At 45.9% G+C, this 17,818-nt stretch overlaps 1 protein-coding gene across 1 annotated transcript in view; it reads left to right on the forward strand.

The window, feature by feature from the left end:
* Positions 1-15,609: 15,609 nt before the first annotated feature.
* The window catches only part of T265_08678 (hypothetical protein), a gene marked incomplete at both ends in the record, with an annotated part of 28,491 nt that continues 26,282 nt past the window's right edge, over positions 15,610-17,818 (forward strand). Inside the window, one exon of the mRNA XM_009174549.1 lies at positions 15,610-16,227. Coding sequence (XP_009172813.1) covers positions 15,610-16,227 — 618 coding nt within the window. The remainder of the gene's footprint in view (positions 16,228-17,818) is intronic.

Genomic DNA, 17,818 nt, shown 5'->3' on the forward strand with positions numbered 1-17,818 from the left:
ATTCCAGCAAAAGTGGGATTTCATCTTTTGATAGTGTATAAGTCCTCCTAACTCACGAATGTGTTTAAGGTTGTTTACTTCATTAATTTATGATTCCTGAGGATTGAAAATCTTGCTGTGAAGGTCGCACAATGAATCAGTTCACCAAAATGAAATGAGTGTCAATATTTACGCGCCTACTATAGAACAACTTGTTTCTGAAGAGTTCGTCTGGTCCACTTGATCACTGCTGTTAGTTTATATGACCGAAAACCATTATGTTCAGGTTAACCTGGTAGATCATCCAAGCATGCTGGAAAAGTTCACTGTTTCCTCCACATTGTGCACATGAAACTAAGAGGATGGGGTTGTTTTATATTTATCTTTTGCCTGCCGATTATCAGTTGTTAGACTGACGGGAATTTGTGGTAGAGCGGAAATCACAAAACTACACACGCTTGAAACCACAGGCGAGTATTCGGTACTGGTACCGGGAGGACGCATTATATCATCATTCTACCAGGGCCCTTATAAACAGACGGAAAGTTTTACCCACACTCAAGCCAAGTATTCCAAGAGGAGAGAAGGGGCGCCGTTGCGTTGAAGAAAGCTATTCAGGAAAAGACCCAGGGCGTTTTGTAAGCTTAACCTTCTTCGTACACGGATTCCGGACTGTCATGTAGTTTATGATCTATTGCATGGGAATAGGATGCCGAGGTTTACATCCCTGGTCCCATAGAAAGAAATTTAAGGTCTTCAATAGTACATGCGACGTACGCTGATACTAATAAATAATAATAACAATAATTCCAGGGAAAGAAATCCAAGATCCTTTGGAACACCTTGTGAGGGATAGGAACGCACTAAGCAACCAGTGGAAATGCCCACACATCAATCGAGTGCTGGGTCTACATCGTTCGTGGTGCTTCTCAGTTGGCAATGAAGCGGCCAGAAGTTTCCACTACATTTATACCAGTGAAAGCTAAAGGCTCAGAAGGATATTGCTTGATAGCAAATTGAACCACATCTGGTTTTTAAGGTAACGTACAGGTGCAGAGATCATACACATCTAGTTATCCCTAACAACCAAATAGCATGAAACCAAAAGGTTTAAAATGGACTACTAACAAAAATGCTGAAAACTCCTCAACAACCTAAGACTGGTTTCGCTCTACTTGGGTCTCATCAATTAGACGTAATCTCCGAGTTTTCGTCAAGCTTATCTACTAATCGAACCAAAACTGTGCGAAATTTGCAATATACACTCATTTGAATCTAGTTTTTCAGCAACCATATAATCAGTGTACTCCGTCAGCCAGCCAATCAATTTATCAGCTATAAACTGTGCACCATAGGCAAATTGGTTCCCGCTGTTGCAGTTTCGATCACTAGAAAGTGAAAGTGTGGGACATACAGCTCTGGAGGCGATGTGTTCAGTTAGTTCGGGAATTTGGTAAATGCGAGTCGAAGGCGATAGTTTTGATGCACCCGATCGCACAGTCAGTGGCACGAGTTGCCATTTCTGACAGTGTCATTAACTATTAGTGAGTTGAGTCCTGGGGTGCCCATTCAGGGAGGCAGCAGTTGTCGACCCGACTAAGTTCACTGGTTAGTGTTTTCATGCTCTGATGCCAGGTGATACACTGTCCGCCTCTCTGTTGCTTCCATTCAGCATAGAGCTGAGCGAAAAGAGCTGTGCGAGTTAAACGGTCTTCTGGCATACGGAGTACATGTCCTAACCAGCCTAAACTATGGAGCATGAGTGATTCATTTATCAGGGGAGAGATCCTTCTTCCTAGAACAATCTGACGTATCTCATCATTAATAATCTGATATTCTCACGAGAACGGACCAATGCTTCGGAGACACTGACGATCAAACACTGACATTTCTCATATATCCTCCGCGCGTAGGGGCCACATTTCTGATCCATAAAGCACCACTGCAGTGTAAACTCTGTCCTTGACAGAAAAACTGACGTCACGTCGGTGCCGTAGGTGTCGGAGGTTGGCAAAGTCTGCCCTGGATTTCCCGATCCGAGAAGTAATCTCATCTCCAGCCAGTTCACCGGGACTCATAAGACTGTCCAGGTAAAGAAATTTTTCTGCCACGTAGATCGGCTCGCCTGCAAGCATGAGGTTCGGTTTTGATCCCACTTTGTTTTGTAGCAGCAGTTTACGCTTTGAAGGTGCAAAGCGCACGCCAAACCTCGCGGCAGAAGTATTTAGGTTATTTGAAATAGTTTGCATTTTTCGAAGCATCTGAACCAAGAAGAGTAATATCATTCGCACACTGAATGTCTGAGAGAAAGTCCCACAAGCATTTCGGCTCCGGAAGTTGCAGAGGCAAGCAGAGAAATTTCAAGCACCACATTAACAACAAAGTTGAAGACGAAAGGTGAGAGAGGGCAGGCTTGCATTACACCACTGGAAGTGGTGAAAGTGGTGCAAGCTTCCCGTATACTCGTACGCGCCCAAAGGAGTTCGCATACAGTGCCCTCATAAGGGGTACAAATTTGAAAGGGACGTCTTCGATCGCCAGGCACTGTCAAAGTGTTTGACGATGTAGACTGAAAAGCGGCTTTCAGATCCAGAAAAACGACCAACGCGGGACCTTTAGAGGAGTGCCGCTGCCCTAGAATGTGTCTCGAAGTAAAGATATGGTCGATGCATCATCGGCCAGGGCGAAACCCAGCTTGATTCTCGCGGACCTGCCTTTCTCGATTAGCGATCAATCTATGCAAAATCATGCTGGAAATTAACTTAGATCCGACGGATACCAGGCTGGTTTTTGCATGCCGTTTTTGCGCCCTTTTTAGAGACTTGGATGATGGTCAAGGAGTTCCAGTTGGCTGGTATTTTGTTTTCGTTCCAAATCTTCTGCATTATGGTTGCCAGACTTTCGCCACCTTCCATGTAGAGTGCGCGGTGAAGACCATCCGCCCCACGTGCCTCGTCCGGTAGAAGGGTCGACATCTAACGCTGGATTTTTGTTGTTGACGGTGGCTAGAGTCTATACTCCGTTCCGGCGCGCTGGGTTCCTCCAGCGGTTGGATTGAAGGATACCAGCTTGTAGCTCCTCCTTGTGAACTGCTATTTTTCCTGCTCAATTTAATCTCACTTCTCCCAGTCAATATCCGTCACGCTATCGTAAAAAAAGTTTTAGTGAAATACACAACAAGCCCCTGCTTCTTGGGCCTAACGGGAACTTTGCGCTTCCTGTTGAGTAACTGGCATTTGATTAACATTGGTTAACACTAATTCCCAAAGTAAATAAAAGTTTTAGCTGCAAACACTGGACCTATTCATCCACATCAGTGTATCAATATCGCGACTACCAGAGGTTTGGTATACCAGAGAATTAGAAACTTCTCTTCTTGGTGTGTCAAGATTTCCTTGAATTGCTCTCCATGTGAAATAGTCTGATGTACGTTAGTATTTCGTTCTGTTCGTCGCAGATTCCTTGAGGCCGTTAACCACTACAAGCTGAACCGTTCTTTGTAATGCTCAGTCAATCGCTCAAGATGACGACTGAAGAAGTGAACTGCCCTTCCGGCTTTTTCGCATATTGTTCCAGTAACCACTACAAGCTGAACCGTTCTTTGTAGTGCTCAGTCAATCGCTCAAGACGACGACTGAAGAAGTGAACTGCCGTTCCTTCTTTTTCGCATATTGTTCCACTGATACCTGCCTTCCTCTGGACGGCTGATCGAATCAGTTGAAACAGGGCGCGGCTTTTACCTGCATACACCATCGTAGTCGCTAGTTGCTGGCATGGCCTTTCTAGCAGCAATAAGATCTGCTGATCTCGAAGATATCCAGTGTTCGCTGAGTCGAGTCAGATGAGTTGGACAAACAGTTCTGAAAGCCGACAGCATTGCTTCTTTAACTCACCGCCATTCATTCTCCAAGCAATCTTTGTTGTCCACATGACTGTGCGTTTCTCGTAGCTTTCTGGCCAGATCATCCGATACCCATGAGCTGCTGGAACTTGTCAAAGTTGATGGACGGAAATGCACTACGTTGGCACGCGTATTGCTGACGGAGAACAAAGCGATAACCGAACTCACACAATGGCATGATTAGAGTCAAGTTGCGTACCTCAGAAGGAACGATAATCATTTATTAAAGCTCTACATCGGTAACTGATAGCCACATGGTCAAACTGAGTCAATGACTGTCTTGCAGTTGGTGGCCTACAAGTAACTCGATGTTAGCGTTTGGTTTCGACGTTCGCACTGACCAAGAACGGACGATGTTCTGCACACAACTAAAGCAGCTGTTTTCCATTTTCCGTACGCTGAGCATCGACTTCAAATCAACAAACTAAATGTGCTTCTTCCGGACTTAGTCGTCCAACTTGGGCATTCATATCATCCGCCAGGATTACTATATCCGTCCTTGTTGCTGACCGAAGCAGTCGTGACAGATCTTGATAAAACTCGTCCTTCTCAGCCTCACAACTGTAATCTGTGGGAGCGTATGCTGATACGACAAACAAACACCGTTTACCGCATTAATCTGCATTGATCTTAACTGGGTCAGAAAACCGCACAGCACAAAGACGAATATTAACTGGGATTCACACCAGCAAGGCGCTCTCAGCCTTGGGGTTGAGTACAAATCCCACACCGTAGATACCAGGAAACATTGCATCCGGATCACCGGATACCCGAAGAGTGAAATGTGGGACGTCTGAGCCAGACTTAAGCGGATCGAGGTTCACGATCGAAGTGGGACACAACATACATCGTCAGACAGGGAAGCAAAGTTTCAGCAAGAGATGCCTGTTGCCTAAGTTGACATGGAGTACGGAACTTAAGGACTGCAACGTGGATCATATCTCTTGGGGTTAGTGAATGATTATTTTGGTTTGTTTTTCTAAGCGATGGTCTGGACACGGATAAAGGGCTAAGCTCCCGGCGGATATGATGATCGCACTGCATCCTTTGATGGGTAAAGAAGGGGTGTGGGGGAAGGACCGGTGAGCAGAGAGCTGCAAGAACCGATGATACTTCCCAAGCAGAAGAAGGGGTTTGGTTTAGGTGCTCCAACTTGAACCTCTGACTCAAAAAAGCATGAAGAAGTAGGGTTTTGTTCAGGGACCTTGTTCCTAGCCTGCGACTCAAAAGTCTGAGCCGCCAGCCAGCAGCTGTTAGAGTTTTCTCGGGGGACCCTTCCTGGAGCCAGTGATTCAATATCCTGACCCACTTGACTGCATGGCGTCGGCCTGTTGAGCAGTACCGGATACTGGTTTTCAAATCATTTCGACCGTGTTGGATAATGCGCCGGCGATCACAGTCAACCACTGAGCGATCAGTGTGCGGTTTTTAGGGCCTATCTTTTCTAACCCGTATTCCATCGGGAGAAGGTAGTATCGCTGCAATCATAAATCTGGACACGTTGGTCGCCTGGGAAAACGCCTTACTGCCTTCACGCTCCCATTGCAGAGGACAGTACGACTTTACCTACAGACCGCCTGGTAGTATAGTTACTCGAAATGCGGTGCTTGCTATTCTTCGTCGCTGTTCTCCGCCACGAAAATATGCTGCGATGTCTGGAATATCATACCGGCTGGAACATGACAGAAGAGCTAGGGGGAAGAGAGAGAAGAACTGTGAGAGAAGAGCTAGAGAAAGTCAAAAGCAAAGTGTTCAACTAAGGTTCAGTTGAGTCTCCTGTTGAAAAAAATGGTGTAAGTTTGTTTCGCGAACTCGTGGAATTTCGTAGAACAAAAATCGCGTATCTATTGACTCCATCATCCGCTCGGTCTGATCGCAGGCCAAAAGTCATCTCCTTATGTTCTTTACAAATGGAGTGCTTTAAGACAGCCGGATTCACCCTGGAGACCAGTTCTTTTGAGGACGCTGTAGCCTTTATCCTCACTCTAAAGACAGCCCTTAAAACGGATGAACGCAGAAGTTATCCTGTTCTTCAGCATGAGCACTCGTTGGGAAAAACTTCAAAAACTCAAAACATCCATTTGTCAGGAATCTCCCTGTTGGATTCTGGAACGTTGAGGGTGACTAGATACCTCTCACACCTAAAAAGCTTCCCCCCCGTGTCATTTTCAGTTTTGAAACTGTAAATTGTACTTATTTCGCCATGGTTAAAGGACCATAGCGAGGATTATATGTAGCTGAGAATCAAGAAGGCGGACAAGGGTTTGAGGTTTATCGACTCCTATAATTTGGTATCCAAGTCTTCTTGCGATGCCGAAAAATACTTTGGAGGTTTATAACACCGAAGAGTACATGAGCTGGTGTAGGAACACAATTTTTTTAGGTGATAGCCTGTACATAGAGCAAGCTATGAGCAAATTATGGTGGACATCGGGTTTCCTCTTCGAGAAATGGGTTCCCATTGCCATTGGCACTAAACGTTAAACTCTCATCGGACTCAGCAACGGCTTTTCGACATATAACTCGTGAAAGCAGTCCAGACGGAGATTACATGTCCCTCAAAACATCTTGCTGTAATGCATTGTAGATATAAATTGTGAAAATCGTTTCGAAAGTCTAGTGGATACTCGCCCGTTGATGCAACTGCTTGCAACGAGGGGATAAACTTTCCGTTAACTTGGGTCGGAGCAACCGATTCTGGATTTCTAATTCAAGGTTGAAAACCGACTGGATGCGCGGCGGATAACACCGAATATGATGATTATTTCGCTTCTAACTGTCTGGTATCCTAACCTGAATAACAACTCAATGATACAAAGCATTCGAGAAATGTGAAATTGCCGGATCAACCCACTGGGTATTTTTGGACCCGTTTCAGGTCATGGTTTCCACTTTCTCTGCATGATTCCTAGCCCGAGAGTAGACAAACGAAGGTAGTCATCCACTATGGCGCACAACCGCTCTGACCAGAAGATGAAAGAAGGGATAAAGGTTAAGAGGAATCGCAAAACACTGCTTGCCTCATGGATCTGGCGGTCCTTCCGGGACCAAGCTGTGACTGTGGAGGCCAACTGTCAGGAAAGCTGTCTAAATATCCTTCAAAGTATCATTTTCTTCTTTGCTTCTTTACTCCATTAGGTAGTCTGTCCTTCAAGGTTGATACTCTCTTTGAGAGTCGCGTCGGTCTTTTTCCTTTATTTGTCTTCCCTATGTAGCCATCAATTGTGCTCTTTCTGGAATAAAAGCCTCTGTATGACTCTCGAAGAGATAGACCTTGGAACCGTTTAAGCAACCTAGATACGTTGGTGCTCTAAAGGTGTCGGACTCCTGGGGCGTTAGTTGCGTATAACGTCTTGAAAGCCCATGGCCGAAAGGCGCCTCTTCTTCAAATTATTCCCAAATGGCCTTTCTCACATACATATTAAAAAAGACACGCCAGCAGTTCATACTCAAATATGGGGCAAATACGGAAGCCAGAAATCGTAGCTACTTTGGGGTTGTGACAAAACGGCGTCTGATTGCGTACATAAAGCGAGATGTCGCAGGTGCCTTCTGCGTTTTTCCTAGGGCCTTAAGACTTTGAGTAACTCCGGTTTCGTGGTCTCACAATTTTCTCAGGTAAAAAGAAAGCCTCCACTGGTGAGCTCCTTGTAAGCCAGATCAGCCAGTCGTATCCCTGGTAGTCGACGTGTGCCGTCCGCCTCTTGGCCACATGTAAATACTTCCAGGGCTTGTTGTGGAATATCCACGTCGTACTCATTTAAAATCGTCGAACATCATTAAAAGGCACCAAAACATATTTCAATCCACGTAATCACTGCATATCAAAACTGCGACCTATAGCACTAGGTGAGACGTGAGAGGGAAGAACAATACCTTCAAATCCGCGAAATAGGTTACTTAATGAAGCGAATACTCCGAAAAGTCCTACTCAACTGGTAGATGAACAAGGGTAGCAGAGCATATTGGAGGAAATAAAAAGCAAGGAGGAAATTGCGTGGCACTAAAGGGCATTAACATATCATGTACTGCAAAGTCCCAAAAAACATGGTCATAGCCGGTCGATCACACGGTCATGCCGTCGGAAGTAGGCGGCAGTATGCAGTGGCGTTAGCGGAGCAGTCACGGTTAAACCAAAACATTTCAAATACGTCCAGTATAGCTCTTCCACGTGGGAAGTTTGAAGATGACGTCCTAGCTAAAACAAATCAAGAAAACGCTGACGTAACCTTCTGATTCTTGCCCGCCAACCCGACGAGGGAACGGAGGGCATTGGACCAAAACTTCCAGGCTGAGTAGCTCTTACAGCCGATTCCAGCATGGTGTGAGAAATATGTTGGCCTGGATGATGTCAACCTGCAGCAGCGACACTACCTTCAGCAAGTGAAAATGGTAGTCTTCCTTGACCATCGTTGACCCTGTGGAACATTGGGTACTAGGATAGTATCTGTGGAACAGAGATGTCCCCACAAATTCCTTGCCATTCTCAAGGCACTGTATGCCAATTCCTGTGGATGCACTCACGTATATTTCAAGGCATCACCTGAGTTCACTACATCCATTAGTGTCAGAGAGGGTTGTTCTCTTCCACTTTTTCCAGTTCCGTCATCGACATTGTAATGGATGATTTTATCCCGACCTTTATTGCTTATGAGGACGAAATCCGCACATGTTCGCTTGCAGATATCGAGCACGCATACGAAGTGGCTCTTCTTAGGACCGTTTTCAAACGTACCGTAGACAATATTGGATAACCTAAATGATCCTGCTTCATAGTTTGGTATGCGTTTCACACCTACAGAGTGGCTGAATTTCCTACAAGGCTGGGTAGGATCAAACGAGGTAGTAGACAAATTTATCAATCATGGTGGCCTAACCAAACGTCTCATCATAATCGAGAAACCAGAGCGGATTTTGTCTGTACCACCCATGGTACAGGCGTGATACTAGCTTACCCGTCAAGATTCTGCGTTCTGATCCATGTTTTGGCTCAGGACGTCAAGACTCCCAGCCCCAGTCATATCAGGCCCTGCCTCCAGTGTGTAACTATCCATGCCTACTTCCTCAGATCATAAGCAAATATTACTATGGCAGATATAACTACTGTAAAACATGAAAGCTGTTTCGCTGATGATGGCAAAGACGTTTAGGAACCTGTACTAAAAGTTGCATCCTGTAAGTGGACCCAACCTCACCAATCTCCCCGGCCCAATGTCGAAGTAAATCTGGGGAAGCCAAGTCCATTTTGAACAAAGGGTGGATTACTTGGAATCTGGTTTTGAGAATGGGACTGATTAGGTTGGTTGGATGTTTTAAAAGCCGTTGATCTTAATAAGGTGCAGATCCGCCATGGGTCCGTTATAGGCAATCAGTCAGTCGTCAGGTGCTGGGGCGAGATCCGTGGAGACTTATAACTCCATATCATTTTCCTTTTTGACAGCTATGCGGGGTGGCGTGTTAACGTGTGACAAGTTCCATGTTGGTACCATTCCTGAAGAAGCTTGCATTTATGTGCGTAATCCGTCTAATAGTGCCCAATTATTCATAGCGTCTATATTCTTCTGTGGCTAGAACGTCATCTGGCGGGTTGGTTGGTCCTCGTATTCATATTGTCTGCACATGCTACCATGGGAAGTTTATTAGGTCACAGATAGGGATAGATAGTTTAAAGGCAAGTGTAGACCTTTGGAATACTCCACGCAGTGTCACCACAAAGGATTCTTCCGTCAAGTAGCTGTGGAATTAACGCTGATAGCCAGGAAGTAAATTTCGTCAAGAAAGTTTAGTGGTCAATGTCAGATACTCTCCGACAGCTTGAAGGCGTGTTATCGGGAGGAATATTGGGACCTGCTAGCGTATCTCACTCACTCGTTATACATAACAGGAGTTATTCAGGAGAGCCCCTTAGGGAAGCTTGATGCCGGTCGCTGATGAAGCTAGGGTCTGTTAGGAGCTGATCCAGGATTTCGGCAGGAATGTTCTTCAAGATTTCTTGAGCCACCGGGATAGATGAAATATTCTTTTGAAGCCTGTGACAGCCCCATCGCTCGCTAAGAGAGAAGACTAATTTGCAACTGGTTTGTAGTGGAGGGGTTCAGCCACGACGTCAGCTGGCACCCTAAGGTAAAGGTGAGTATTCCGCTGATCCTGATGAATTTAGCGCGCAGGAAAATATCCAGTTTCCTGGAATCCGGAGTCTTGCTTAAAACAGTTTTGATCCAAGGGATACCGATGCATAGTGGCCTAAAAATCTGGTAAACTGAACTTGCCATTCGCACTGTTCTCCATTTTATCCTAGGTCATCTAGCGCGTAAAGTACGTCTTAATAAAACCCGGCCAAGAGCAGTCCACCTCAGCCCCTGTGAAGTGTGGATCCACATTACTTGCTGAGGTATTGAAGGCTTTTACGATCGTTTGAAGGACGCCATCTCATCGGTTATTAATTCGCACTGTAGCTGCTGTCGTTGTATGATCGATGAGATTTGGCACAAGATTAATTTTCCTAATCACATCGGAGCACGTAACGAAACGCTATACGTTTCGTTCCACCAATAACTCCAGCCTGAATCCCCCACATTCATTGCACGTGCCCACTCTATTGAAAACTGTCCTTATCGACTTCCTGTATATCCTTGACATATGTATTGTTGTCAAACAAGTGATTAAGAAGGAATCCTGGGGATGGTGTTCTTTCTTTGTCAGCTTCAGAGCCCGCCAAACCCACTGCGGGTAAAAGCAGGAGAAAAAGCCCGGATTCTTTGGAACTAATAACATTCGAACTGAATCGGATAAAGTTTCTCAGTTAGGCAAGGTGATAACAGCGCCATCGTTTTATTCTGTGGTTTTGGCAATTGTCTGTCATCCACGACCCCGAGTCCGACATAGGATTTCCGACCAGAGAAATTAACAACTGCAAACACGTCCCTTATCACATGGTATCCAAAGTGTTTTTAGTAAGGATGAAAGTAAAATTGATTGTGTTTTAGTAGCTAACTTTAGAAGGTTGAACGACGAATCGGAGTACCACCCTCTACAATCGGCCTTCGTGATGAAGAAGAGTTTTGACATATCCTTAAGATTACCAGCTGGATCAAAGATGAAAAGCTCCTCGAGATTTGCCCACCGGTGACCGCCTGAGGGTGAAAAAGTGGCAAAAAATCCTGGATTTCCTGAGTGAAACTGGGGATCGATCTACGCGTCGTGGATTTCTGCGCTGTCTCCAGGACACTAAGAGCTGTTCGAAAGTCGACTGTTTCCAAAACAGAGGGAACAGTTCAGGTTTGTGAGTGACAGCTGTGGACGTCAGGAACATTAAAAAGAGGCTTGATGAGAAACAACTTCTTGTCAGGGATGGCGATCACGATGACTTTTTAAGCCGAAATATCACCGAAGTCTAAATACCTGCTCTTGACCATTTGGAACAATTACGGACTGAGCACTGTACTATCTTTGCCTGGACGAGTTGCACCAAGCAGCGAGAGAACAGCTGGTGTGCCCATCCATCTGACCGAAAAAAAATTTGCGGTAAACAAGATGTAGACAATCCCTTCAAATCATGATTTTATGGCGGCCAGTACGTACTAACAGTGCATCAGTGTTAATGAAGGTGGCCGCATTCCGAGCAGGTGGACGCCTAAACCATCTTATGCATTAACGCTGACCGTCTTGTGAACCTCTCAGTCACCCGAAAAAGACGCTCACATAGCAAAATGGGAGCCGAGAGCATAGTAGAAAAGCGGCGAAAATTTTGGATGCTTTTAAAAGCCTCCTAACTACCAATCGACAGAGCATATAAAGTCACTCGCGACCATGGAAACATTTGAATCACGAAAAAACTGAATTGCGAAGTCCAGTCTGATGATTCATCTAAAACAATTCTTTCCTTATATGAGGGGGAGGAATAAAGGTTGGAGTAGGGTGTCTCCCATGGGCACACACTCTAGTGAAGCTGATGTGTTGCTCACCCAAGATAGTGGTGAGTGGTCATGTTCATCCGCTTGGAAGTTTTCGCAGCGGTTCCGGGCTTTGAAAATATATGCTGGCGCATATAAAACACGGGACTAAACATCATGTCGCACGAATAGTCGGGACAAATCATTAAAAAGTTGAAATGATTTGCGATGTGTTCAAATAATTTACGGTTTCTGAAGCATTGAAATATTAGGTCTGTGAGAGGTTTCAGACGAAAATTCATGGGGGAGAAACCAAATTGTGCGCAAACCACGCATAGATGTAGCCTCGTCAAAGTGCGCGCTTAAAAAGTTCTTCTCTGGATGATGTAGTTAGATTTGGTATAAGTTCGCGTATTGACAAACAGGAACGAGGTTTTCGCCCTAGCTTCGCGGTTCGGTTTTGTTGTTGTCGCTCGGCGGCTGTCGTTCACCTGAAAGTCACAAGTGAAAAAAGGATGTAGCATTGCTCTTTATGTTCTCGGCGTAGGGCAGTATGCTTGCAAGCGTGAGGATTCGCATAAATAATTGTGTAATAGTGCTTTGAACTGGGTTCTAGAAGGAGCGTGGGCAACCATCAGAAGACGGTCCTTCCACACAACTACTACCATAAGTCAGGGAAATTTTCGTCCGGTGAAAGTTTGCACTCCGAGATGAAAGTTGTTTTTTTATATCCCCGCTGTGTGTTTGCTGGGTCAACGATGAAAAACCTGTTGGACAAATCTTCTTCAAACTGGCCAAAAAGTGAGGATTCGGTTCCCTCGATAGCAATGATAATTCAGGAGAATATTGGCAGCTGGGTAGTGGTGAAATGCCACCTTACCTGAACAGCTAGTACCGAAAATATAAGCTGAATCACAGATGGAAGCGCAGCCACGGAGTTAGGATTTAGGTCCGATTTACTCGTTGAATCCGATGTTAGGCAGCCACGAATTTCATAGACTAACGCACAGGATGAGGGATTTTGCCAAAGCGTTGTGGCGTTTTGTACCCTTACTTTACTTCCATTATAACACTACCTATTTCATCAATTGCATAATCGTTTTTTGTTTGAATACGAAAAACTACAAAAACGCGCACTTGTACAATTTCACATAATACAAGCGTGGTCACGTGCTTCGACTCTCTCTTCTGATTTCGCTCGCGCTTGTAGCGGTCATTCGCGAGTCTCATGCACCAACTCTGGTACCAAAACATTTCAGACAATCTTCGGAATCTATTATATGCGGGAACTGTTCAGAAGAAGACCTCTGGACACACATAATGGGATTATTGTTTATTCGCTGACCTGGGCCAACGATGAACTATTTCAAAGAGAGCAATTTTTAGTGAGTCTGTTCCATCTGACCTCTTTATTTTTGTATACCCGACCTAGCGTAATTATTTTTATTTCTTTGTCACACTCCTGGTAAACTAACTTATTGGGTAGCCAGACCACTACAAATTTGGTGAGCCCGAGTATTTCTAGATATTTTTTGAAAGCTTTTCCTTTCAATTCGTCGTAATTTTGTCTCTTTTGCCCGGTACTTATGGAAGCACACTTTCATTCAGTGGATTTAATCGAGAATGCGATTAGCGTACGCTTACCAGACTACAATCCACGCAAACCCAGGTTATGGTTTCACGAGGTGGAGGCCGTTTTTATTACTGGCGGACAACTTCTCAAGCCACGCAATTTTTTATGTTGTCCAGCATCTTTATTGTGATGTAGCAACAGAAATGGAAGATCTATTGGACGATATTCCCAAGGAAAATACGTGTGAAGTCCTTCGAGCGGCCGTCATATGTAGGACAGGGAAATCATAAAACAAAATGCTTCGGGATCTATTCACCACTGGCGAACTTGGGGACGGATCGCCATCACAACTGCTTTACTACATGCTCATTCTCCTCTGCGGCCGTAAGCTAGCGGTGGAACTCATGGCCCAACCATGGCTCGACAAACTCCCACCCTCCATACCTCACGTCACCAGCGCCTTCGTTGATGACCACAGCTTGGAGCAGTTAGCCCGGATGGCGGATAAGATACACGAAACATACCTCAGTAACCCCATAAACTCCGTTCCCCCCGCGCCCACTACAGATTCCGACCGGCTTCTTGCCTCTATATCGCACCTACAAGCCAAGTTTGATGCCTTGACCGATCGCAGTGTCAACCAACTTGTTCCTTCAAGCCAAGTTCCAACACCCCTCTAAACAACCCGGTCAGTCAGTAACGGCGACGACTGTCTGTGGCCCTCCTCGCACTAGTCGCCTGTTCCACGTCACCGATCGTTCAAGTTGTCTACGTTTCCTCGTAGATACGGGAGCTGAAGTTAGTGTGCTACCACATAAGAATCCACTTCCCAATTCTCCGTCTTTCTCCTTACAAGCCGCTAACGGTACCCGCATCGCTAAACACGGCGAACGTTCCCTCACCCTTGACCTTGGATTGTGACGTGCATTCAAGTGGATTTTCCTTTTGGCCGACGTCCAAACACCCATCATCGGTGCAGATTTCCTGACCCATCACAATCTATCTGTCGACGTGGGACACAAACGTCTCTTAGACACGCTTACTTCCCTCTCAGTCAACGGAATTAGTGCCCCAACTTCATCTACAGGTATCCGAGTTATCTTACCGGATTCACATTTTGCTGACATACTTGGGGATTTTACAACCCTTACTCATCCATATCAGTACACCCAACCGGTCACTCATTCCGTCATTCACCACTTTCAGACGAGAGGCCCACCTGTCCATACCCGCCGACTTCATCAGGATAGGCTACAAATCGCAAAACACGAGTTCGAACGCATGCTCAAACTCGGCATCATCCGCCTCTCATCGACTCATTGGTCATCACCCCTACATATGGTACCTAAGAAATCTAAAGGTGATTGGAGACCCTGTGGGAATTACCGTTCACTGTACAACGCTACTATCCCAGACAGGTATCCCATCCCACATATCCACGATTTCTCAAGTATACCCTATGCCACACAAACATCTTCTCCAAACTCGACCTCATACGAGCATACAGCCACATACCCGTAGCCCCGGACGACATTCCTAAAACAGCTCGCAACAACGTTTGGTCTTTTCGAATTCACGCGTATACACTTTGGTCTTCGACGCTCCACCGCGAAACCGAAATTTCAAGGTCAGGTGTTGTAGAAACGTTTTTTAATTATAACCCACCCATAGGTCTTTAACCATTTTTTATACTAGGTGATTATTTATTCACCAGGGATGCCTAATTATCTGCGGTCACAGAATTAAACAGGTCTCCCTTCTTCAGTAGGCTTAATAGGTGTCAGTCCCCAACGCGTTTAACCTTCTGCATAGTCGTCCCTGACGACGTGCTGCCATTTGCCCACCGATTCGGTTATTCCTGAATATCACTTTTTCCATCAACTGATTTTTTGTTCCTGACCGGAGACACCACTCATCGCAAAGTTTACACTACTGTTCCTCAACCTACTTCGAAGTATTTCATTATGACACCGCTCCCATCTTCCTCCTCTAAGCGGTTGCCAGACCCCGAATCCCCATCAACTATCTCCAAGGTATTACCAAAGAGGCGGGTCGTAGCCAGAAGACCCAGCTCCCAACCCCCACATCCATCGGGGCCGGCAAAAACTGTACCACAGACGACCACAGATTGTTCAGTAGTCCTAACCGACATGCCTTTGCTTCCATAACCTGGCAGTACTCTCCCCTCACAGCTACCAATATAATCTCAGGTCCTGAAAGACCTGAAAAACCTCAGAATCCGACTACACAATATGGAAAGTGAAATGTCTTCCTTGCGAACCATACAGTCGATTGCATGTCTCTTAAATCCTGATGAAACGTGTGATCCTACAAACTTAGAAAAAGCGTCTACTCTAATTGTTACGATTGCGTCAGAGATTTGTCAACGCATCGAATGTCGGCACCAGGTCTTAGTATTCAACGCACCTGATCGAACCCCGCTTGAGCACACCAGAACTGCCATCTTGACAGCATGTGGCATGTTGGGCACCATGTGCACGGCTCGGCGGCTCCGAAAGTCGAAAACATCCATGTGCTGCCCGGTAGTAATGCAATTCCGGGATGAAAACGATGCTGCGCGTCAGCTAACAGCCCGGGCTCTTCTCTCATCTACCAAAAAATTCCATACCTTGAAACTTAAAGATGCTTGTACAAGAATGCGAAGACAGCTTACCAAAAAGTCACCGGAACCTGTTGCATCGTCACCCACCAGTACTTGCGCTGACGAGTGCCACAATGACACACAAAACTGTCTGTTGGACCCAGGTCCTGTACCCCACGCTCATGACCATGGGCCCTCCACTCCTATCTCTGAGCATCCACAAATGTTATCTCCGACCTCCACCACGCCAACGAGATCGACTGCTGATTTAGGAGATATGGTAACTAATCAGCCCACATGAGGCTGTGGTGGAGAATGATAGCACAGCTTCTCACTCAAGACCTCCTGACCTAATGACACATCGTGTCTCCCCACCAAAGCGCTTCCTTGGACTCAAGCACCTGCTGTCCAAGCCCCGCACCGTAACCCCTTCTCCTGTACCAACTCTCCGAGCTTCTGCTCTTCGCCCTTCTAAAAACCTAACCAAATCTGTAGTTCCTCATAAGCACATCTGTAGCCCCTCTAGCCGTGCAATTCAGTTACCTGGCAGGGTCTCTAAACCACAACTACCATTACGTAATCCCAGACCCTATCAAGTCCCGCCCCTCTGGAAACCTGCGTACTATATGCCTGGGATCCCTTTTCAGTAACTACCTACTCCACCACAGCAATGACCCCTCCGAAGCCACGTGCAGCCCCACCTCTACGACCTTTAGCTGTATCTCGTCTTCCTACTCCAAACCCGAAATACACCGGGCTAGTAGAGAATATCGGAAATCTCGTGATTTCTCACCGCTTACTCTCATCAACAAACTCTCTAGTGACCGAGAATCCTTGCGGGTATCTCTCGAACGCCGAGAAGAGAACGCCATCCTCAGATCTCACTTCCAATCCAAATTACTCAGCCGACTGTTCCGTAGGCGTTGCACCCCAAACAGCCACTCAATCACTTGTCTGCTTTCCACAGACAGTGGCCCCACCATTGATCCTGTCAACATATCTGACCATTTAAACGCTTACTTCGCCAGCTGCTAATCACCCTTTACTCCTAACACCAAACCCATACCCACAGCTGTTTACCTCCAAATTGTGAACGGTCAGGACAAACACCCGACTACCAGTAACGTAACCATCTCCCTAGCTGATGTCTCTTCCCTTCTTCTGAAGATTAAGGACTCTGTTGTGCCAGGGGCCGACGGCCTTCGACTCCGTATCCTGAAACAAGGTAGCCAAGATATCGGAATCCTTGTATTAAATCTTTTCGCCCACTCTTCAATCTATGGAATCGTCCCCTCCCAGCGGAAGAAATCTATAATCTACCTGCATTTTCAATCCGGATGTAGACAAACTCCTTCCAACTACAGAGGAGNACCCATACCCACAGCTGTTTACCTCCAAATTGTGAACGGTCAGGACAAACACCCGACTACCAGTAACCATCTCCCCTCCCTAGCTGATGTCTCTTCCCTTCTTCTGAAGATTAAGGACTCTGTTGTGCCAGGGGCCGACGGCCTTCCACTCCGTATCCTGAAACAAGGTAGCCAAGATATCGGAATCCTTGTATTAAATCTTTTCGCCCACTCTTCAATCTATGGAATCGTCCCCTCCCAGCGGAAGAAATCTATAATCTACCTGCATTTTCAATCCGGATGTAGACAAACTCCTTCCAACTACAGGGGAATCCACCATACCTCCCTCCTACTGAGAACCCTTGAACGTCTGGTCAAAGGCCCGTTAATCTGGATTCTCCTAGCTGCAAACGCCATAGATGACTGACAGTATGGATCCTTATCTCAAAGATCCTTAAATAGCTGTCAGCTACACTTCTTTGAGACCGTCACCGCAGCCTGCGACGCTGGATACTCCATTGT

The sequence above is a fragment of the Opisthorchis viverrini genome, assembly GCF_000715545.1.
Source record: "Opisthorchis viverrini unplaced genomic scaffold opera_v5_235, whole genome shotgun sequence".
NCBI classification, from domain to species: domain Eukaryota; kingdom Metazoa; phylum Platyhelminthes; class Trematoda; order Opisthorchiida; family Opisthorchiidae; genus Opisthorchis; species Opisthorchis viverrini.